The following is a 19,384-nucleotide window of genomic DNA, read 5'->3' on the forward strand; positions in this document are numbered from 1 at the left end:
ACATAACATACAAGGTAAAGAAGGAAAACAAACCACTTTTTAAAAAAAGAGGAAAAAGACAAGTTGCTACTGCAGTGCAGAAACCAACTCACAGCCTAAATAGGGATAATTTGTAACAACAAAAACTTAAAAGGGGAGGACTGCCGGATGGCTCAGTTGGTTAGAGCATGAGTTCTCAACAACAATGTTGCGGGTTCAATTCCCGCATGGGACAGTGGGCTGCGCCCCGTGCAACTAAGATTGAAAATGGCGACTGGACTTGGAGCTGAGCTGCGCCCTCCACAATTAGATTAAAGGACAACGACTTGGAACTGATGGGCCCTGGAGAAATACACTGTTCCCCAATATTCCCCAATAGATTTTTTTTTAAAAAGGGGGAGGGGAGAGTAAAGCTCTGAACAGGCACAAGGGAATAGAGAAAGTAAGCGTGCTGAAGAAAATGGAACTCTATATATGAAACTTTCTTTTACATAAACTTAATGGTAACCACTCAAAAAAAATCCAAAACTGAAACATGTAACATAAAACAACAGAGGGAAAAATCATAGAATACCATCACACTGAAGTAACAGCAACAAAAAAGCAAAGGAACAATGGAGATACAATCCTACCAGAAAACCAAAGATAGAATGATAGGAAGTCCTCACATATCAATAATCACCCTAAATGTAAATGCACTGAACTCACCAATAAAAAGGCACAGAGTAGCAGATTGTAACACTCAATAATAAGAAAACAAACATCCCAATTTAAAAATGAGCAAAAGACCTTAACAAACACTTCATCAAAGAGGATATACAGATGCAAATAAGTATATGAAATGTCATTCCACATTACATATCAGGAAAATGCAAATTAAAACAACAATGAGATACCACCACACATCTATTAGAACACTGCCAACACCAAACGCAGGTCCTCCTGTGGCACAATAGGAGCTCTCATTCATTGGAACACAGTTTGGTAGTTTCTTACAAAACTAAATATTCTTGCCTTACAGTTCAGCAATCCCACTCCTTCATATTTCTCCAAAGGAGGTGAAAACATATCCACACAAAAACATGCACATGGATGTTTAGAGCAGCTTTATTCACAATTGTCAAAACTTAGAAGTAACCAAGATGGCCTTCAATAAGTGAATGGATAAACTGTTCTATCTACACAATGGAATGTTATGCAGCACTGAACAGAAATGAGCTCTCAAGCCATGAAAAGACATCAAAGAAACTTAAATGCATATTATTAAGGGAAAGATGTCAATCTGAAAAAGGCTACATAGAGTATGTTTGAAAGTATATGATGTTTTGGAAAAGGCAAAACTGGAAACAGTAAAAAGATCAGTGGTTGCCAGGGGTTGGGGGTAGGAGAAGGGATGAACAGGCAGAGCCAGAGGCTTTTTAGGACAGTGAAAATACTGTGTTAACATAGTGATGGATGCACATCATTATACACTTGTTCAAACCCAGAGAATGAAACGTACGTCACTAAGAGTGAAGCTAAAGGTAAACTATAAACTTTGGGTGATTATAATGTGTCAGTGTAGGTTCAATTGTAACAAATGCACCTCTGCTCTGGTGGGGAATGTCGATAATGGTGGAGGCTATGCGTGTGAGAGGGCAGGGGATAAATAAGAAATCTCTGTACCTTCCTGTCAATTTTTCTCTGAACCTAAAACTGATGTAAAAAACATAATTCTTATAAAAGAAAAACACAGAAAATAACAAGTGTTGGGAAGGATGTGAAGAAAGTGGAACCCTTGAACTCTGTTGGTGGGTCTGTAAAACGGTGCAGCTGCTATGAAAAACAGTCTGGAAGAAAAGGAAGGAAGGAAGGAAGGAAGGAAGGAAGGAAGGAAGGAAGGAAGGAAGGAAGGAAGGAAAATATATATATATGGTTGGTGCAAAAGTAATTGCGGTTTTTGCAATTATTAACCTTTTAAACCACAATTACTTTTGCACAAACCATATATATATATATATATATGTATATGTATATGTATATGTATATGTATATATGTATGTATATGTATATGTATATATATATATATGTCATATGATCCAGCAATCCCACTTCTGGGTATTTACTCGAGAGTTAAAATCAGGATCTCAAAGAAGTTATTTGCACTCCCATGTTCATTGCAGCATTATTCACAATAGCCAAGAGGTAGAAATGACCCAAATGCCCAACCACAGATGAATGCAGAAAGAAAATGTGGCATACACATACAATGGAATATTATTCAGTCGTAAGAAGGAAATCCTGTCATACACTACAACATGGACAAACCCTGAGGACAGTATGCCAAGTGGTTAAGTCAGTCACAGAAGAATAAATACTACATGATTTCACTTACATGAGGTATCTAAAGTAGAATTTGGGTGGCTGCCAGGGGTTGGGGTAAAGAGAAATGGGGTATGGTTGTTCAATGGGTATAAAACTTCAGGCATGTAAGATGAAAAAGATCTAGAGATCTGTTGTACAACATTGTGCTTATCATTAATATTATACTTACTGTTCACTTAAAATTTTGTTAAGGTTTATCTCATGTTACGTGCTTTTAGCTACAATAAAGAAAATGCTGGGCTGGCCCAGTGGCTCCGGCAGTCGGAACGCTGTGCTCCTAATGCCAAAGGCGGCTGGTTTGACTCCCACATGGGCCAGTGAGCTGCACCCTCTACAGCTAAGATTGTGAACAATGGCTCTCCCTGGAGCTGGGCTGCCTTGAGCAGCCATAGGTTAGCGTGGGCTGCTGAGTGCTGCCGCCGGCTGCTGTGTGCCACCATGGATGGATGGCAGCGAGTGTGAGCGGCTGGCAGACAGCGAGAGCTGCCGTGAGCTGCTACGAGCAGCCGATCAACGACTGGTGACCGACTGCCTCAGCCCGGCGGAGTGCAAGGCACATAATACCAGCATGGGCCAGGGAGCTGTGTCCTACACAACTAGACTGAGAAACAACGGCTTTAACTGGAGGGAGGGGTTAGGCAGAAGAAAGGGGGAGGAGAAAATGCCCTTGATGAAGTAGTAAAAAATGTCAATTTTATTAAATCTGGAGCCCTGAGAACATATCTTTTTTTGAACATGTATTTTCAATTTCTCTGTGACAAAATGGAAAGTTTACATTAAGCCTTTGTGCCATGCTCCAAAATACTATGGTTGTCTAAAGGAAAATCACTTATGCAATTCTTAGAATTGTGAGCTGCTGCTTTTCCATAGAATACCATTTTTACTTCAAAGAACAACTGACAAATTATGGTTATTCAGAGTTGTGTCTCTGGCAGGCATTTTCTCAAAAATGAGCCAAGTAGCCAGTCACTTTAAGAAAAACAACTGAGTATTTGTTGCCAATGATAAAATGTTTCAAACAAAAATTAGAATTTTGGAAAACCTGTATTTGCCACCATGGACTGAACAAGTTGCCAATTCATAAAAAGTTTCCTGATTAGTGCAGTGATAACACTAAAGAATGTTTTTTTATTATTATTCTTATACAATGTATTGTATCAATATTTGGAAGAGCTGCATCAATCAGTGAACCAATACATTCCAATTAACCAGTGCATGATGTTGCAATATAATGCATGGGTAAAAGATTCCAAATAAGAGACAAACTGATTTTAATTGAACAAATTACAAAAGATCACTGATTTGGTTTTGGATTTGGTATTGCAACAAATCATTAAGAAACTACCACATCATGAATTTTGACATGCTATCAAAGAAGAATATGTACAATTATCTGAAAAGGCTATTAAAATACTTCTCCTTTTCCCAACTATTTATCTGTGTGATACTGGATTTTCTTCATTATACATCAACCACAATATATTGCAGCCCCTACCTTACAGCACACATAAAAATCAACTCCAGCTAGGTAAGACTAAAAATGAAAAGCAAAATAATACATTTCCAGAAAATCAAAGGAGGATAAGTTCATTAATCTTGAAATGGGGAAAAGGCTGCTTAAACACAAAAGAAGTACTAATCATAAAGCAAAAGACTGATAAATTTGACTACATTAAAGTGAATAACTTCTGTTCATCAAGTCACATTATGAGGGGAAATGCAAGCCAAAGAATAATAAGATATTTGCCATACATACAGTGTAACCCACAAAGAGTGCAAACTATATAAAGAAATATACAAACTATATAAAGAAATCCTACAAATCAATGAAAGAAATGCAAACAATCCAATAGAAAAAAATGGGAAAAAGATAGAGGCCTTTCACAAGAAATCTGAATGACCGATAACATATAAAAAGATGCCCATGAAAATGGAAGCCCCAATAAATACCATTACATACATACCATACCGACAAAAATTTTAAAGTCTGACAATATTAAATGTTAGCTAGGATGTGAAGCAAGGTGAACAAAATACACTGCTGCTAGGAGTATATTTTGTGAACTAGTTTGGCAATATCTAGTAGAGCTGAGGTTAATCATAATCTAGAACCCAGAGATTCTACACTTAAGTATATATGCCACAAAAACAGATGCTTGTATACACCAAGACACTTGTCTAAGAATGTTTCTATTGGAGCTGTTGGTAATAGCCGGAAACTCAAAACAACAAATTTGTTTATCAAGAGCATAAGAGATCAACAAGTTGTGGTAAAGTTATACAATGGAGCATCTTGTAACTATGAAAATGAAAAAAACAAAACACAAATACTTGCAAATACATGAATGGATCCTAAACACATAATGCTGAGCAAAAGTACAAGAGTATCAGGTACAAGAGAATACACCCCCTCTGATTCCATTTATATGAATTCCAAGAACAAACTTAAACTTAATGGGTAGTAAAACTAAATAAAAACAAGGAAGAGAAAACTATAAACGGCAGGATAATGGCTACCTCAGGGAAAGTAAAGAGGATGCAATCAGCAAGGGAGGTTATGTTGTTTTGACCTATGTGTGAGTTACATAGGTGTGCATCTTTGAGATTCTTTAAGCTCTGCAGTTAGTTTTTATGTACTTTTCTATATTTTTTTTCAATTTTACAATTTAGGAAAAGAAATATTCTTATTACAAGTTTCACAAGGCTCTAACAACAACCAAAAACAATGAAGGCAGATATTTCTTATTCTTTATGTCTAGCAATACTTTTTTCTCCACAGTTAATAAAACAATTAATTTTAAGCCTTATAAAATATGCTTATATATCATACCTAAGATGAAATATGATGCCACATTACCATCATCCACAGAGATTATCTACTTTGCAAATTACCCAAACCTTGGGTATTTGGAGTATTTCAATACTCCATCATCAGGATGAGCAGTGTAGGGCTGTTAAAAGTCAAAGCAAAGTTTTTCTGGTCAACAATTCACTTGTAGGTCTCACAAAATTATTTTCAAAACCAAAGAATTTAAAAAAAAACTTGCCAATGGAGATCAATTACTAAATTAAATCTGCATAGTCTGAAAATCTCACTTAGTTATTAGTTTTCAACCAACCCCTATTAAAAAACAAAAAACTTTTTTCAGAGTACCTTAGAAATGGTAAAATAAACTGATTTAAGTTTGACCCCAAGTACTTTCAACTACTTCCAATGTGTTGAGAACAGTGGTTAAGTTTCTAATTTCTCAAAATATATTAAACCTATCAGAAGCTTATCTGGAATATAAAACAAAATCAATCTTCCATCCAATAAGCAACACAGAAATATCATCGGCTTCAGACTAGCATCAGAAAATATAACCTATGTACACCTGAAACTAATAATAAAAAATATATAACCTAAAAATGTCTGCAATCTAGCTCTTTTGTAAATATATAAGAAAGTGTATCAAGACTGCTTCAATATTTGCTACAAAGTATTAAAACAATTCTCCCCTGTAGTTCTCACTATCCCCATAGGTTCAATTCCCTTTAGAATATAATAGCAGGAACTATGTCTTTGACAGAGGAATGTAATGGAATCAAGTAATTTATCTTTCCCTTTGTACCAGGCTACGAAAAAACAAAGCCAACTATTCCTCCTTATGCTGAATGTTTGTGCTTATTCATATTTTCAGTTGTTTCATTTTCTATTTGTTTTAATATGCATAATGTGTATGTCTTTTGTGATAATCCTTCCAGTGGAGAGGGGAAATGTCAGTGTTCTAATTCCTACCTAATCTAATGGTACAGACATTGTTACAGAATTTAAGAAATAATTGAAATATAACTCCATCTTGTCCATCACAAGCCATAAACATATTCATTAGGATGCAGATGATGTCATCATGAACTATTAATTAGCATGTCAAAGATTTGCTCAAACTGTGTAAGGAATCACTGAGGGATTATTACAGTAAGGCAATTCACTTGCCTAACAGATACTTTTATTTTTCTAGAATAAACAGTTCTTCCTTAGTTGTAGGAGGAAAACTAAAAAACAATCGCTAAAAAATTTTCCTCCAATCAGTAGATTTGTACATGCTCTTCTCCCTAAGTAACCCACTAACAGAAGATCATGAAACATCCTTAAAGAAACAATTCTGTTTCTGCATGCTGCATGTCTTACTACACCGGTTAAAACAGTTTTAGTCTCTCTCCTAAATGATTAGTGGAGAAACAAACAGTTGCCCATTTTAACGTAGCATAAAAAAAATAACCAAATATTCCGCCTCAGTCCAAACTCAAATGATTATTTCAGTCCCTTAATAATCACCAAATAATTGAGTTTACCATTTTTTCCACTTAGTGTTTGGTGCTACTGTGGAGATGCTGTCTCAGATCCCTGAAAACAAAGAATCTTTCTGTCAAAGATCTGTGAAACTTAAACTGAATAAAATGTCTTAAGTTCTATCAAGGACTTAAGTATTTTGTGAATACTTCTTAACATGATAGCTTTCCACCTTACTTGTTCCCATTTTGCAGTAAAAAACGAAACAGCACAAGCCTGAACTACTTGATTATGGTCAACATCTCAAACCTGGCTTCACATATAAAAAACTAATGTTAATCTGTGCTTCAACTAAGTCTTAAAAACAAAACAACAAAAAAGGACTAAATTTGTTTGAGTAAAGTGCTTTTTCTATTGTCATTGTTAGAAGAGAGATATAACCCACAAAAATGAATATTGGGACATGTAGTTTTATCTTGAAAGATCCATTTATGAAAATGAAAACATGCATTTACAAGGATAGGGAACAGGAAATGTTAAAAAAGACAACAGAAGTTCCTGCATACAAGTACATTAATAGCACTCTCTCTACCTTAATATTTAAGCACTGTAGAATATTTTTTCTAAAAACAAAGAAAACAGTAGTAATCTAGAAAATCTCATATTGCTCCAACAATTTCTGTAGAATGCATTTCTCTTACCAGGAAAACAGACCAAGACTTGTATTTAACTCATGAATACAGATCGAAATGAGAAAATAAATGCCAAATGAAAACTAAGACATGAAGAAAAAGTTTCAGATAAAGCTTCAGTTGAATTTAAAGCACTTTTTGAAGAAAAAGAAATTCAACTACCAAGACTAAAATTTCTTAGAATGATTATTTGCCATAAACTCCACCCCCCTTTCTACTTCCTTCCAAAAAATTCAAATCAGACAACATTTAATGAACATCCAAATGTACTTAGATAAGTCCTGGAATATATAAAATAATTTAGTAGCAGCAGAAAATAATGGCAACCAAAACATTTGACAATTAAATTTTAAAACTTTATTATAACTATCAATAATAAGGCCTAAAATACTCTAAGTGAAATGTAAATTTTTTAAAGAATTAAGTTCTTCAAACAGATGATATTCAACAAATATAAATATTTCAAAATTAGACTAAGTATTGACAGGAGGCGAACATCTTCAGATTAAGAGCTTGGAACATAAATCCTACATTAAGGTTGCTTGTAACACAAAGAAATGCTGAATTCACTGAATGATTTCTACCAAAAACAGAATTCTTTGGATCTACCAGTACATGTAAGCTTATTAGCTTAATCATGTCAAGTCCCATGTTAATATGAAATCATCAAGAAATGAAAATGCTAATTCCAAAATTAAAGTGATTAAATCCATATCTTGCGTATGTCGCAGAATTTGAAAGTGTGTGTATTTAGATGTGAAACTTGTAAGAGTAATCTAAGTGTTACTGGACAGGACACTTAATTATGTTTTGGTAGTTCTCCTTTGTCCTTTTGATATCTCTTGGAAAAAATCATTTCAAGAGTTCTATAATTGGGGGGAGGAGTGGTAGATGAGGGTAAAAGGGATCAAATATATGGTGATGGAGGGAGAACTGACTCTGGGTGGTGAGCACACAATGTAATATATAGATGATGTATTACAGAATTGTACACCTATGTAACTTTACTAACCATTGTCACCCCAATAAACTTCAATTTAAAAAAAAAGAGTTCTGTAATTTACCATTAAAAACATAATCAGTATTTCTGGAAAGAACAGGTTAGCTAAGTATGTGATTAACTACTCAGATAGGCAAATTATAGTTTTTTTTCTCCTTAATTTCCTAACAAAACTTATTCTTCAAATCCAAGACTTCCCATCTTAATAAACAGTTGCTTTTCATGAGGCACAATTAAGAATTTGCCCTCTCTTAAAGTTATAAAATGCCCCATACATCTCATATGTTGCTTTAACACTACTATGCTACAGTTAACAACTCCTGGAATACAGACTTACAATGGTAAGAGAACAAAAAGAAATGAACCTCATGAAAAACATCATGCCTTTATAAAAAAAAAAAAAGTAATTTTCAGTCAAGTTAAAGCTCACCTGCTAATTTATCTTGCTAAAAAGGAAAAATCCATCCAAGATATAATTTTAAATATTGGTCATATTCTAAAAGCCAGATCGATAAATGGATTCACTAATAATTTATTGGCACATTACCTTCATTTTTAACATTTCCAGTTGCTGGTTTATTTTTAAGAGGCTGTTTTAAGAAAACGAAAGGATTTTTTGTAATATAGTTACATCATTTGTTCTAATAAAATGAAAACCCTAACATCTATCTTTAGCAAGATACAAAATATCCAGTTAGACTATATGCAACAAAGTTTTCAGAGGGCAAAGAGATCAAATAAATGAAGTCGATGGATGGTGATGTGTTTGACTATTTAAAATACTTCATTATGTCACACAAGTAGCAACTTCAAACTCTCTTCATATAACCGGATACAATTATAAAACTGACTATACTGATTTGGAGCTACTGAAATTCAAACCACATTCCACAAGACATGCAATAACGATATACATGTAAGTCCTAATAACAGTTTTGAAGCAGCTCTTCAAACACAGAAGTATGACCGGTAGCACTGGTTATGTAAATATACATAAAGTGAATCGAAAACTCCATTTTGAGTAGGAATTTTGATCTCCTACATCACAGTTTTTTTCACCAACTGCCAATCAGAAGCCAAGCAGCATTTCTTTGTGTCACAAGCAACCTCCTAGCCCTAAAACTACTCATTCCAAGGTGACAGTCATAATAGTAAAACTGTCAAAAACAGTTAGCTGGAAGGTGGAAGCTGAGCTATCTACAAAAATGACAGCCCCTAAATAAATAAGTTGGCTTTAAAAGCAAACAAAACACTGAACTGATTTATCGGTTGGGGTGGGGAGGGTATCCTAATGTAATATAGATAACGATAATGGTTTGGTTTGGTAACTTCCCATCTTGTCCTCCCTGCACATGCAACCTAACAGCTATTTGTTAACTAGCAGTACGAGGATTTGGAAAATGCTCCAGTTAATAATGAATGTCTATCAAACAGACTTCTCTATCAGTTAATAAGCCAACAAGCACTCTAAGCATATACTAGAAAGGCTGGGGTGGGGGGGAGGCTGGAGAATTGAACCAAAATAAATGAGACAGCCCCCACTCTTCAAGGGTCTCAATTCGTTGAGTACACGAGTACACATGAAAGAGAGACCAATTAACTGCTCACCTTCGTGGTACAGACTTTAAGTGCAAGAGCTGTCCAGGAAGTTTAAATATCTAAAGATTGGAATAATATTACATTTAATAGCTATCACTTGAGCACTTATTATAAGCCCAGTGCTTTACAGGCATTACTTAGTCTTCACAACAATCCTTTGAGTACTTATTCCCAATTTACTCAAGGAGATACTGTCAAAGTGGTTAAGGAACTTACCCAAGGTCACTCAGTTAAGTGGCTAAGAAGGCCGCTTACCCAGGCAATCCAATTCTAGAGCTCACACTGTTAAGACTTCGTAAAGCAGTGCGAATGCGGGGAGGGGGGGGTGGAGAGGCCATATAGGCAGGCAATACGACACATGTGCAAGATCCGGCAACACGTTCCCTGTGCGTTTCGTTCTAAGTAACGAAGTTCCAAAGATTCGTTATCTTCTCCACCAGCAACCGTAAACTGACTACTTGGGGATAGGGGGCGACGATGGTAAAAACGGCTGAGGCGTTAACTCATACAGGGTTGAGCTTTAGCTAATAAATCGATTCAAAGAAGTAAATGAGAAATTGTGCTGTTGCTTTTTTTTTTTTTTCTTTAATCTGGGGTTTGTTTTACTATTTAAGCGATATTTTTGCCCCCGAGAGCGCTGAAATTTTGGGCGAGGAAACCGCTGGTATGGCAAATTACTATTTTCTGTATTACTTGGCGGGGGGAAGTTTATAACTAAAGGAAACGCGTTTTTCTAGGTACTCGAGAACCTTGGAGAGTTGCCAAAATTAGTTGTAGTCCCAGGACAAAATGGGGTTTAGGAAACATTTAATAACGAAAGTTGAGTCCAACCCGAAATGGCTCTAAGGTGAAAAGATGGAGCAAAGAAATGCCGGTAAGTCTTCGTGGAAAGCGACAATCCCTGCTACACTTCTCCCACGGCCAGCGGCGCCCCGGGAGGCCGGGACAATCCAAGAGACCGCTCCCCGGGAGGACGAGAGGTGACAAGAGGGGCTGTTCGCGACGCCCCGGGTTTCCCGGCGGCGGGCTGAGAAGAGGGGAAGGAGTCCGGGATGGTTCGCCCTCCTCCGACTTCTGGAAGAGGAGGCTCTGGGCTCCAAACTGCGGAGTCGAACGGGTGCAGAGTGAAGAAATGGAACAGAGAGAGATGGAAAGTCCGAACCCACCCGGCGCGGCCCCGTAAGGAGAAAGGAGCCAAGTGAGCTCAAGCGAAGAGGGGGACAAAAAGAGAGAGCAGGAGTGCAAGGACGAAACGTGAGTTCTGCTAAGAGGCTAAAGGAAGGCAGGCTACGGCGGGCAGCAGGGATTTCGGGGAGGCCAGGGAAGGAAGGAGATCGGCGGCGGTAACAGTAGCTCTCCTCCCCGAGTTCGAAACTCCTAGCCATCCACACCCGTCGCCCGAATGGGGGAGGGGACACATCACCCCCCACCCCCACCCCGCAACCTCCCCTCACATGTGAGAGTAACTCCTAGGCCCGGCCCGTCCGTGCGCCCGCCTCCAGCTCGGACACTCACAATTCGCCTCTCCCAGATTTCTCCCAGTTCTTTATCCACTCTACGGGAAGCACCACCGTTGCGGCCGCCATCTTCCTCTCACTAGTAACAGAAGCCCGGATGTGTAGCACGCGAGCTAGAGGTCAAAGGGGAGCACCGCCCACTGAGAATGCCGGGAGCTGCGAGTTCACTTTTCGATTTCCCGCTCCACGGTCCTCCCCACCCTGAAGAAGCCTAAGGCCCTGTGGCCAACGAGGTGGCCCAGACCCGCGGGCCCCTTCGCAGAGTGACGTCGCTGGCCGCGCCCTAAGCCACCCTTGCCCTCACTTCCCTTTCGAACGGGAAAAGTGCCATCCCCAGGCCGACTCGGAGCCCTTTTCTTCCGTAGTATCTACTTAAGGCTACTAATTCAAACATATGTTTACCAAACACCTAATATGTGCTAGACACGGAATAGAAAAACAATAAACCATGATACCTACCCTCAACGAGCTCACAGTCTGTGGGAAAGACAAATATATAAGCAGCTCGATTACAATACACCTTGCTAACTGCTGAGATTAAAAATAAAAATACCCATAGAAGTAGCCATTTACTGTGTGCCAGACATTATGCTAGTACAGTCTAGCGAGGAAAAGAGAAATCGGCCCTGGGAAACGCAGCCACCAGTGGCGACACCCCACAGTGTCTCCCGCGTCTTTGTAACCTTAGGCAAAGGGAGGGGGGAAGTACGTATCTTGAGAAACAACTTGTTTACATTACTTAGTATCAAAGTATCTCCCGACCAGATACTATTTCAAAGGGCGAAATAGAAACTTTTAAGGAAAAACTTGACAAAACAATGTTTCATCTGGGGATGAAAATAAGCATCCCCAGAAATTAGACAAATGGGCATCATGTGCCTCCTAATAAGGTGCTAAGAAAAACACGAACCAATTTTGTAGTACTGGTCATACCAAAAATTCGCATAACCTGCTTTTAATCGTGAGGGAACATCAGACAAACCCATATTGAGGGACAGTCTACAAAATTACTGGCCTGCGCTATTCAAAATCGTCAGGATCACTAAAGACGAAGAGTGAGGAACTCTTCCAGATTAACGGAAACTACGGTAGTGACAGCTGATCCCCAGCCAGAAAAAACATTTTCTTATGCTAAAAAAGGGCATTATTGGGACAATTGACTACATTTGAATATCTATAGGTTAAGTAATAACATTGCATCAATGGTAATTTCTTGGTTTGTAGTACTCCTACCTTGGTTATAGGGATAGAAAGTCCGTATTTAAGAAAATGCCCACTGAAGTATTTAGAGATAATGGGGCATTATGTTGCAACTTACTCTAGAATGTTTCAGAAAACAAAAAAGATAGGATGATTAAGCAAATGTAAAATATGAATATTTTGGGAATCTGAGTAAGGGACATACAGGGGTTCTCTGTTCTATTTGTGCAACTTTTCAAAATACGGTTTCAAAAATATATCTTTACCAGAAAATTTAGAAAATACAGACAAACAAAATGAAGAAATCTTACCACACATATATTAACATATGAACTTTAGAACTAATATTGTCTCAATTTGGCAATAGACTGTATTCAGAATAGTTCTGGGAAAATGCTACGCTGTTTATTATTGTATTTCATCAGCTATATCTAGTCTCCTAATGTCCTATCTGATTTTGAAATTCTAAAGCAACCCACTAGAAAATATACATCATTCAGTTTCAATGACATCTGCTCATAAAAACTTTTTGCCATTTCAAGGAGTTTCAGAAATATGACTGCCCTTTAATCTTCTCATTTTTCATTATTGTGGAGTATTTCATGTGTTAACAGAATGGCATAGTGAATCCTCATTGTATCATGATACTTCCCTAAAAAAATTTGAAATCATTATTACAGGATGGCTTCTGTGATACAAGAAGCACTATCCTGCTACTTATGTATTCAGTGTATAATCTACAGCAGTTGACACTATCCACATTTGAAGCCAGATAATTCTTTGGGGAGGGCAGGAGCGATCCTGTGCCTTCTTGGATGTTTAGCACATCCCTGGCCTGGACCTACTAGATGTCAGTAGCACTCCCCACACTAGTTGTTACAATATCTCCAGACATTGCTGTCTCCTGAAGTGCAAAATAGCCCCCTGTTGAGAGCCACTGAGCTACAATATTCTGCTGTATTGTGGCTTACGGTACTACTGTATCACAGTGATTTCTCCTTCCAAACACTGAACTGTGTGCAGTATACACTACTCAGTATACCACAAATGTGGTATGACCTGACTGCAGTGATGCCCTTTGAGGCCTTGGTGTTTCCTTCTCCTAGAGCCTGCAGAACTATTTTTACATGGATGATGACTCCTTTAGGAATTCCTCACAGCTAATTGGCTTTTTGCTCTATAAGATTCAAAGCTATTATACCTTTTGCATCTTTGTTATTGGCTTACCTGTTTTTTGCTAACTGACATTGTCTCAGCAGCTGGGAGTACTGTTCCCTGGTGATCTCACTGGCACTTGGGTACCAATGGACTAGGCAGGGATTTAGGTCTGTGGTAAAGGCTAGGGATTTGGTAGTTTCAGTGTTGACAGTCTGGGGAATAGAGTGATAAGTTGATTTTCAATAATTCTAAGGTTAGGCAATCTTACCATTTCAGTGAAAACAGATAATGGGATCAAGAAGGTGGCACATAAAGCAAAACAAGGTAAAATAATCAAAGAATGAATACAAATGTCATACCCTTTGTGGGACTGTCCATTGAAATGCTGTATATTGGCAAAGGTTTTTTAATTAACTTAGTTATGTAAAATATACAAATTAAAATTTCTTGGATAACCACCACAAACACAAAAGGATATTATATATCTTCCAAACTGCCACAGGGGAAAAACAATGAAAGAGGGAAAAAAATCAATCAATCCAAAAAAGGCAAGAAAGGAGGGAAAAGTTTTTGAAAAAGTGGGACAAAGGAAACAGACGAAGATGATAGATTTATTTTTTAAAATCTTTTGTACTCTTTATTTTGAAAGGAAAAATGGGAAGTTTAAACTTAAATATATCAATAATTGCATAAAATATAAGTAAACTAAATGCTCCAGTTAAAAGTAAAGATTATCAGACTGGTTATACTTAAAGAAGTGTAACTAATTTTAAGAGACATCCCTGAAACACAGGGACACAAAGTTTAAAAGTAAAAACGATGGGGAAAATATAACAGGCCAATACTGAGATCAATAAAAATTAAGCTGTCACAGCTCTATTAATATCAGACAAAACAGATTTTAAGGGAAAAATAATCACTAGATTTAAAGAGTGTTACTATAAATTGATAAAATTTTCAATTCACCAAGAAAATGTACTAATCTGGAATGTACTCATTCAACCTCTTTGAAATATATGAAGCAAAAACTAACACAACTACAAGGAGAAATAGACAAATCTACCACCCCAGTGATAGTCTTTTTTTTAAAATTTATTGGGGTGACAATTGTTAGTAAAGTTACATAGATTTCAGGTGTACAATTCTGTAGTCTTTAATTCATCTTTCTCAGAAATATATAGACAAAAAAATCAGTAAAAATGTAGAAAATTAGACCATCAAAGTGAACAAGTTTGATCTAGTGATATACATAGAACATTGTATGTAGCAACTGGAAAATAAACACTATATTTGGAAATTTAAAACCATACTTTGAAATAAATCACAGGCCAAAGGAGAAGGTCATAGTAAAAATTAGAATACTTAGAACAGAACAATACTGAAAATGTTACATATAAATACTAATAGAAAATGATAGGTTGCAGCTAAAGTGGTGTTTAGGAAGAAATTTATATCCTTAAATTTCTGTATTATTAAAGAAACAAGGCCAGAAATAAAAAAGCTAAGCATCAATTTAAGAAGTTGCAAAAACAGGGGTGGCCAGATGGCTCAGTTATTTAGAGCGCGAGCTCTTAACAACAAGGTTGCAGGTTCAATTCCCTCATGGGATGATGGGCTGCATCCCCTGCAACTAAGATTGAAAAACAGCAACTGGACTTGGAGCTGAGCTGCGCCCTCCACAACTAGATTGAAGGTCAATGACTTGGAGCTGATGGACCCTTGAGAAACACACTGTTCCCCAATATTCCCCAATAATAAAAAAAGTGTTGCAAAAACAATAACAGGTAAATGAAAGAAAGCAGAAATAAGGACATTTTAAAATAGCAAATATTAATAAAAAATGAAAATATCCAATAGAAAATAACAATAAAATAAAAAATGTGTTTGTTGAAAAGTCTAATAAAACTGAAAAACCTCTGTCAAGACTGATTATAAAAAAGGAGAAGGTATGTATAAACAAACACTAGGAATTGTATAGGGTTCATGACGGGAAACACATGACATACTCAAAGGAGATAATTAAAGAGTTTAATGAGGGAACCATGCACAAGGGTGCTGCAGGATTGAGAGAAACCAACAAATGGATGGTGAAGCACCTCAGGGCTAGCAACACTTGGAAGTAGTATACCTAAGCCTGAAGGGGAAAGGGGACTTACTAAAAACTAAATAAATATTCAGGTGTACATAACAATGTTAATAAAAAAACTAAAGAAATAAGGAAAAGTAAAATAAAATAAAACAAAATAAAAAGGAAAGGCGGAGGCGGCCAGTTGACTCAGTTGGTTAGAGCACATGCTCTTAACAAAAAGGTTGCCGGTTCTATCCCCAAATGGGCCACTGTGAGCTGTGCCCTCCACAATTAGATTGAAACAACTACTTGACTTGGAGCTGATGGGTTCTGGAAAAATACACTTAAAATAAAATAAAAGTTAAAAAAAAAAGAAAAGAAAGGAACATTCAACAGGATCTATGGCCTTCTATAGTGGAATTACTGCCAATTTACATCTCAGCAGAGAGGGAACCTGAGATATAAGTATCCTGACCTTTCTCTCTTTCTATCATCTGATCTGCTGATACCACCCATTGGCTGATGGCTACAGGAAACCATAATGCAAGAGAGCCTGGCAAATGCAGTTAATATGGATCAGAGGACAGAGCAGGGTGGAGAAGGGTGGAAAGTGTATCTCAAAAGGAAAAACAGAGAACTTCCAGCATTGATCATTCCTTTTGCCCTTCCACACTACTCTTGCCCTTTGTCCAGATGAAAAACCTATGCCCTCAAATGGAATGTACAAAGTACCATCAACTACTGTATCATTACAGGGTGATGTCAACTTATTCATATTACCACATGAAATTTAAAATATTAGCCACCACCAGTGTTTTTCATATAAAGTAAAAGGGGGAAAGGGAGGCTATAAACATAAAACACAGTTGGTATAGTCCCTGCTTCTGTAGTTGGAAGCAAGCTCTAAGTAGGTAATCATAGATTCCTTTTCCTGCCACACACTCCATGTTTCCCTTACAGCATCTCAGTAGGACAGGATACATTACCTGGTGGATTGACCTAAGCCTTCATCCCCACATGATAGGAATCCTTATAATATTACCCTGATTGGGTTACCAGTTTTCATTGACCAGTACTATTGAGCAAGAGAGTGATAAGAAGCACCCCAGTGAAGACTCTGGGTTCTAGACATAATCCTCCTTGCCTCCACTGGGTAATAGCAACCTAATTTGCCTTTGGTAATCAAGGTAGACCACCCTGGTCTGTACGGTGAACCCTTGTCTGCCTGTTCGTTCAACAATGTGAGGAGCACAAAATGGCCAAAAGGCAGTGTCAGCCTCTAAAACATCAGAATCCCAATATGTTCCCGGGGGGGGGGGATTTCTGCCTTAGGCATTAGAACCTCTTAACCCACTGAGTCCAAGATGTAAGGATAGGAAGCAAATACTTCAGGGGTGAGGGGTCATTCCCACCTCCATCTCTGGAATCCTGGACCCATACACTTTTGCTACAAGGGAGATGCTATGATATACTGGCCACTGGTTTAAAGCATATACTAGATTCTGTAGGACAATACCCCAAACTTTCAGGCTGTGGTGCCATAACTGAGCCTTCAGCAGGAAATTTCTCCATTCTATCAAGCCTGGTGTTTCTGGGTAATGGGACACTTGATAAGACCAATAAATTCCATGAGGATGAGCCCATCACCACACTTCCTTCAGGGTAAACTGAGTTACTTTGTTGGAAACAATATTGGGTGGAATACCATGGTGATGAATCAGACATTCTGTGAGTCCACATGGTGCTGCTGGCAGAGGCACTGCAAGCAGAAAAAGCAAATCCATATTCAGAATATGCATCTATTCCTATGAAGATAGTTGGTGCCTCCTGAATGATGGAAGGGGTTTAGTGTAGCCAATCTGCTACCAGATGACTACCTGGTCCCCAGGGAAATGGTGCCATGTTGATGCCTCAGCATTTGGTCTCTTTTGATAAGCAGGTTGCCAATTCAAACTGATGGTAGACAGATTAGCTTTGGTGAAGGAAGCCCACATACATACACCTATCCCAGCTGCCACAGCCATTTTGTACATAGGCCTATTCAGCAAGCACTAGGGTAGCTAAAGAAAGAAGCTAACAACAACAACATAGGTGATCTTATTCACCTGGTTACTGAGAGCCTCCTCCACAGAAGATGCCCTCTGAGGGCAGTTATGTGGAACACAAAGATCTTCACAATCTGGCCCATTATAAGAGGCCTATGCATATATGCTTATCTCTTTCCTAGGCCTCCTTATCACCAAATTCCTATCTTTTATTTTTTTTATTTTTTATTGGGGAATATTGGGGAACAGTGTGTTTTTCCAGGACCCATCAGCTCCATGTCAAGTCATTGTTTGCAATCTAGTTGTGGGGGGCGCAGCTCAGCTCCATGTCAAGTCATTGTTTTCAATCTAGTTGTGGAGGGTGCAGCTCACTGGCCCATGTGGGAATCGAACCGGCGATGTTAGTGTTATGAGCACTGCGCTCTAACCAACTGAGCCAACCGGCCGCCCCACCAGTGTAATTTCTTCAGGCCTTAATGAAGAGTGTCTTCCCAATAGGGTGACCAATTTGTCCCAATTTACCAAGGACTGTCATGGCTTTAAAACTGAAAATCCCAAACTCCTAGAAACTCTACTGCACAGTTCTCCTGTGAGTATAGTTGGAGGTAGGTACTGAACAGGTTGCACATAACAGGCCCACTTTAACATTCCCTTCTCCTTGGGCATTTGGGCATATAGGCTATACTAAAATCTAATGATCCTTATGGGAGTCAAGGCAATGAAATATTGCAGGGTTGGTCCTGAGGAGACTCAGCATTCCTTCCTTGTAAAGCAAACACCCCAGTGGGAGTTGCTAAAAGGTTTTACGCAGAGGAATGCTGGTACCATTAGATAAGAGATGTAGAACTATTTTTATTGGCAAAGAAGGTTCAGAGGGATTGGAGGCTAAATTTTTCTCAGCTTCATCTGTTTATGCCCTAATATTTCCATCCAATATGTTAAGGTCCTATTCTTTCCCAAGAAGTGCCCTTAAATTAACTGAAGAGTCCTAGCAAGGCTATACCTTCAATTGATGCTTCATCTCTGCAACATTTATAATCAGTCCCTGAGCATGATTTGCAGGCCTATCTGTCCTGTGGCTCTAGAAAAATAGAGTACTTCAAGGGTGGCAGTGAAGCTCTGATTTTCCACTATGATCTGAATTATGCATTCCAGCCTTCCCGTTTGTCTTCTTTTCTGTGTAAGCTCTCTAGACGTATCAGAGCCAGTTAGCCCTAGTCACATTTTTTGCAATCATCATTGTCACCATGGGTACTAAGTGCTCTAGCCACTTGATTTCCCAAAGCTTTGCCCTCCATTTGTATTCTATTTCAAGGAACCATGGGTGATAATTTGAATAATCACCATTCAGTGCATGCCACATATTATAAGTGTCCCATTCCCCCCTAGAAAAGAGATTGTCACAGATTCCATTCTTTAGGAAGCGGAAGCTGAGTTAGGAGTGCAAAGGATTTACTGGAGAGTGAAACCTGTGAAGGAAATGAGGAGG

At 38.1% G+C, this 19,384-nt stretch overlaps 1 protein-coding gene across 13 annotated transcripts in view; it reads right to left on the reverse strand.

Annotated features, from left to right (window-relative positions):
* THOC2 (THO complex subunit 2) overlaps positions 1–19,384 on the reverse strand; it is a 152,773-nt gene that overhangs the window by 128,651 nt on the left and 4,738 nt on the right. For 3 of the 13 annotated variants that reach the window (XM_074324165.1, XM_074324163.1, XM_074324162.1), the window contains exon 1: positions 11,423–11,610. The exons of 1 other annotated variant lie outside the window; for it this stretch is intronic. In XM_074324165.1, coding sequence (XP_074180266.1) covers positions 11,423–11,493 — 71 coding nt within the window. In that variant the 5' untranslated portion in view covers positions 11,494–11,610. Of the gene's footprint in view, positions 1–11,422; positions 11,613–19,384 lie in introns of those variants that run through there. 9 more of the 13 variants (XR_012493507.1, XR_012493508.1, XM_074324169.1 and 6 more) reach the window with 5 other exon arrangements.

Source organism: Rhinolophus sinicus, chromosome X (assembly GCF_036562045.2).
Source record: "Rhinolophus sinicus isolate RSC01 chromosome X, ASM3656204v1, whole genome shotgun sequence".
Classification (NCBI taxonomy): Eukaryota; Metazoa; Chordata; class Mammalia; order Chiroptera; family Rhinolophidae; genus Rhinolophus; species Rhinolophus sinicus.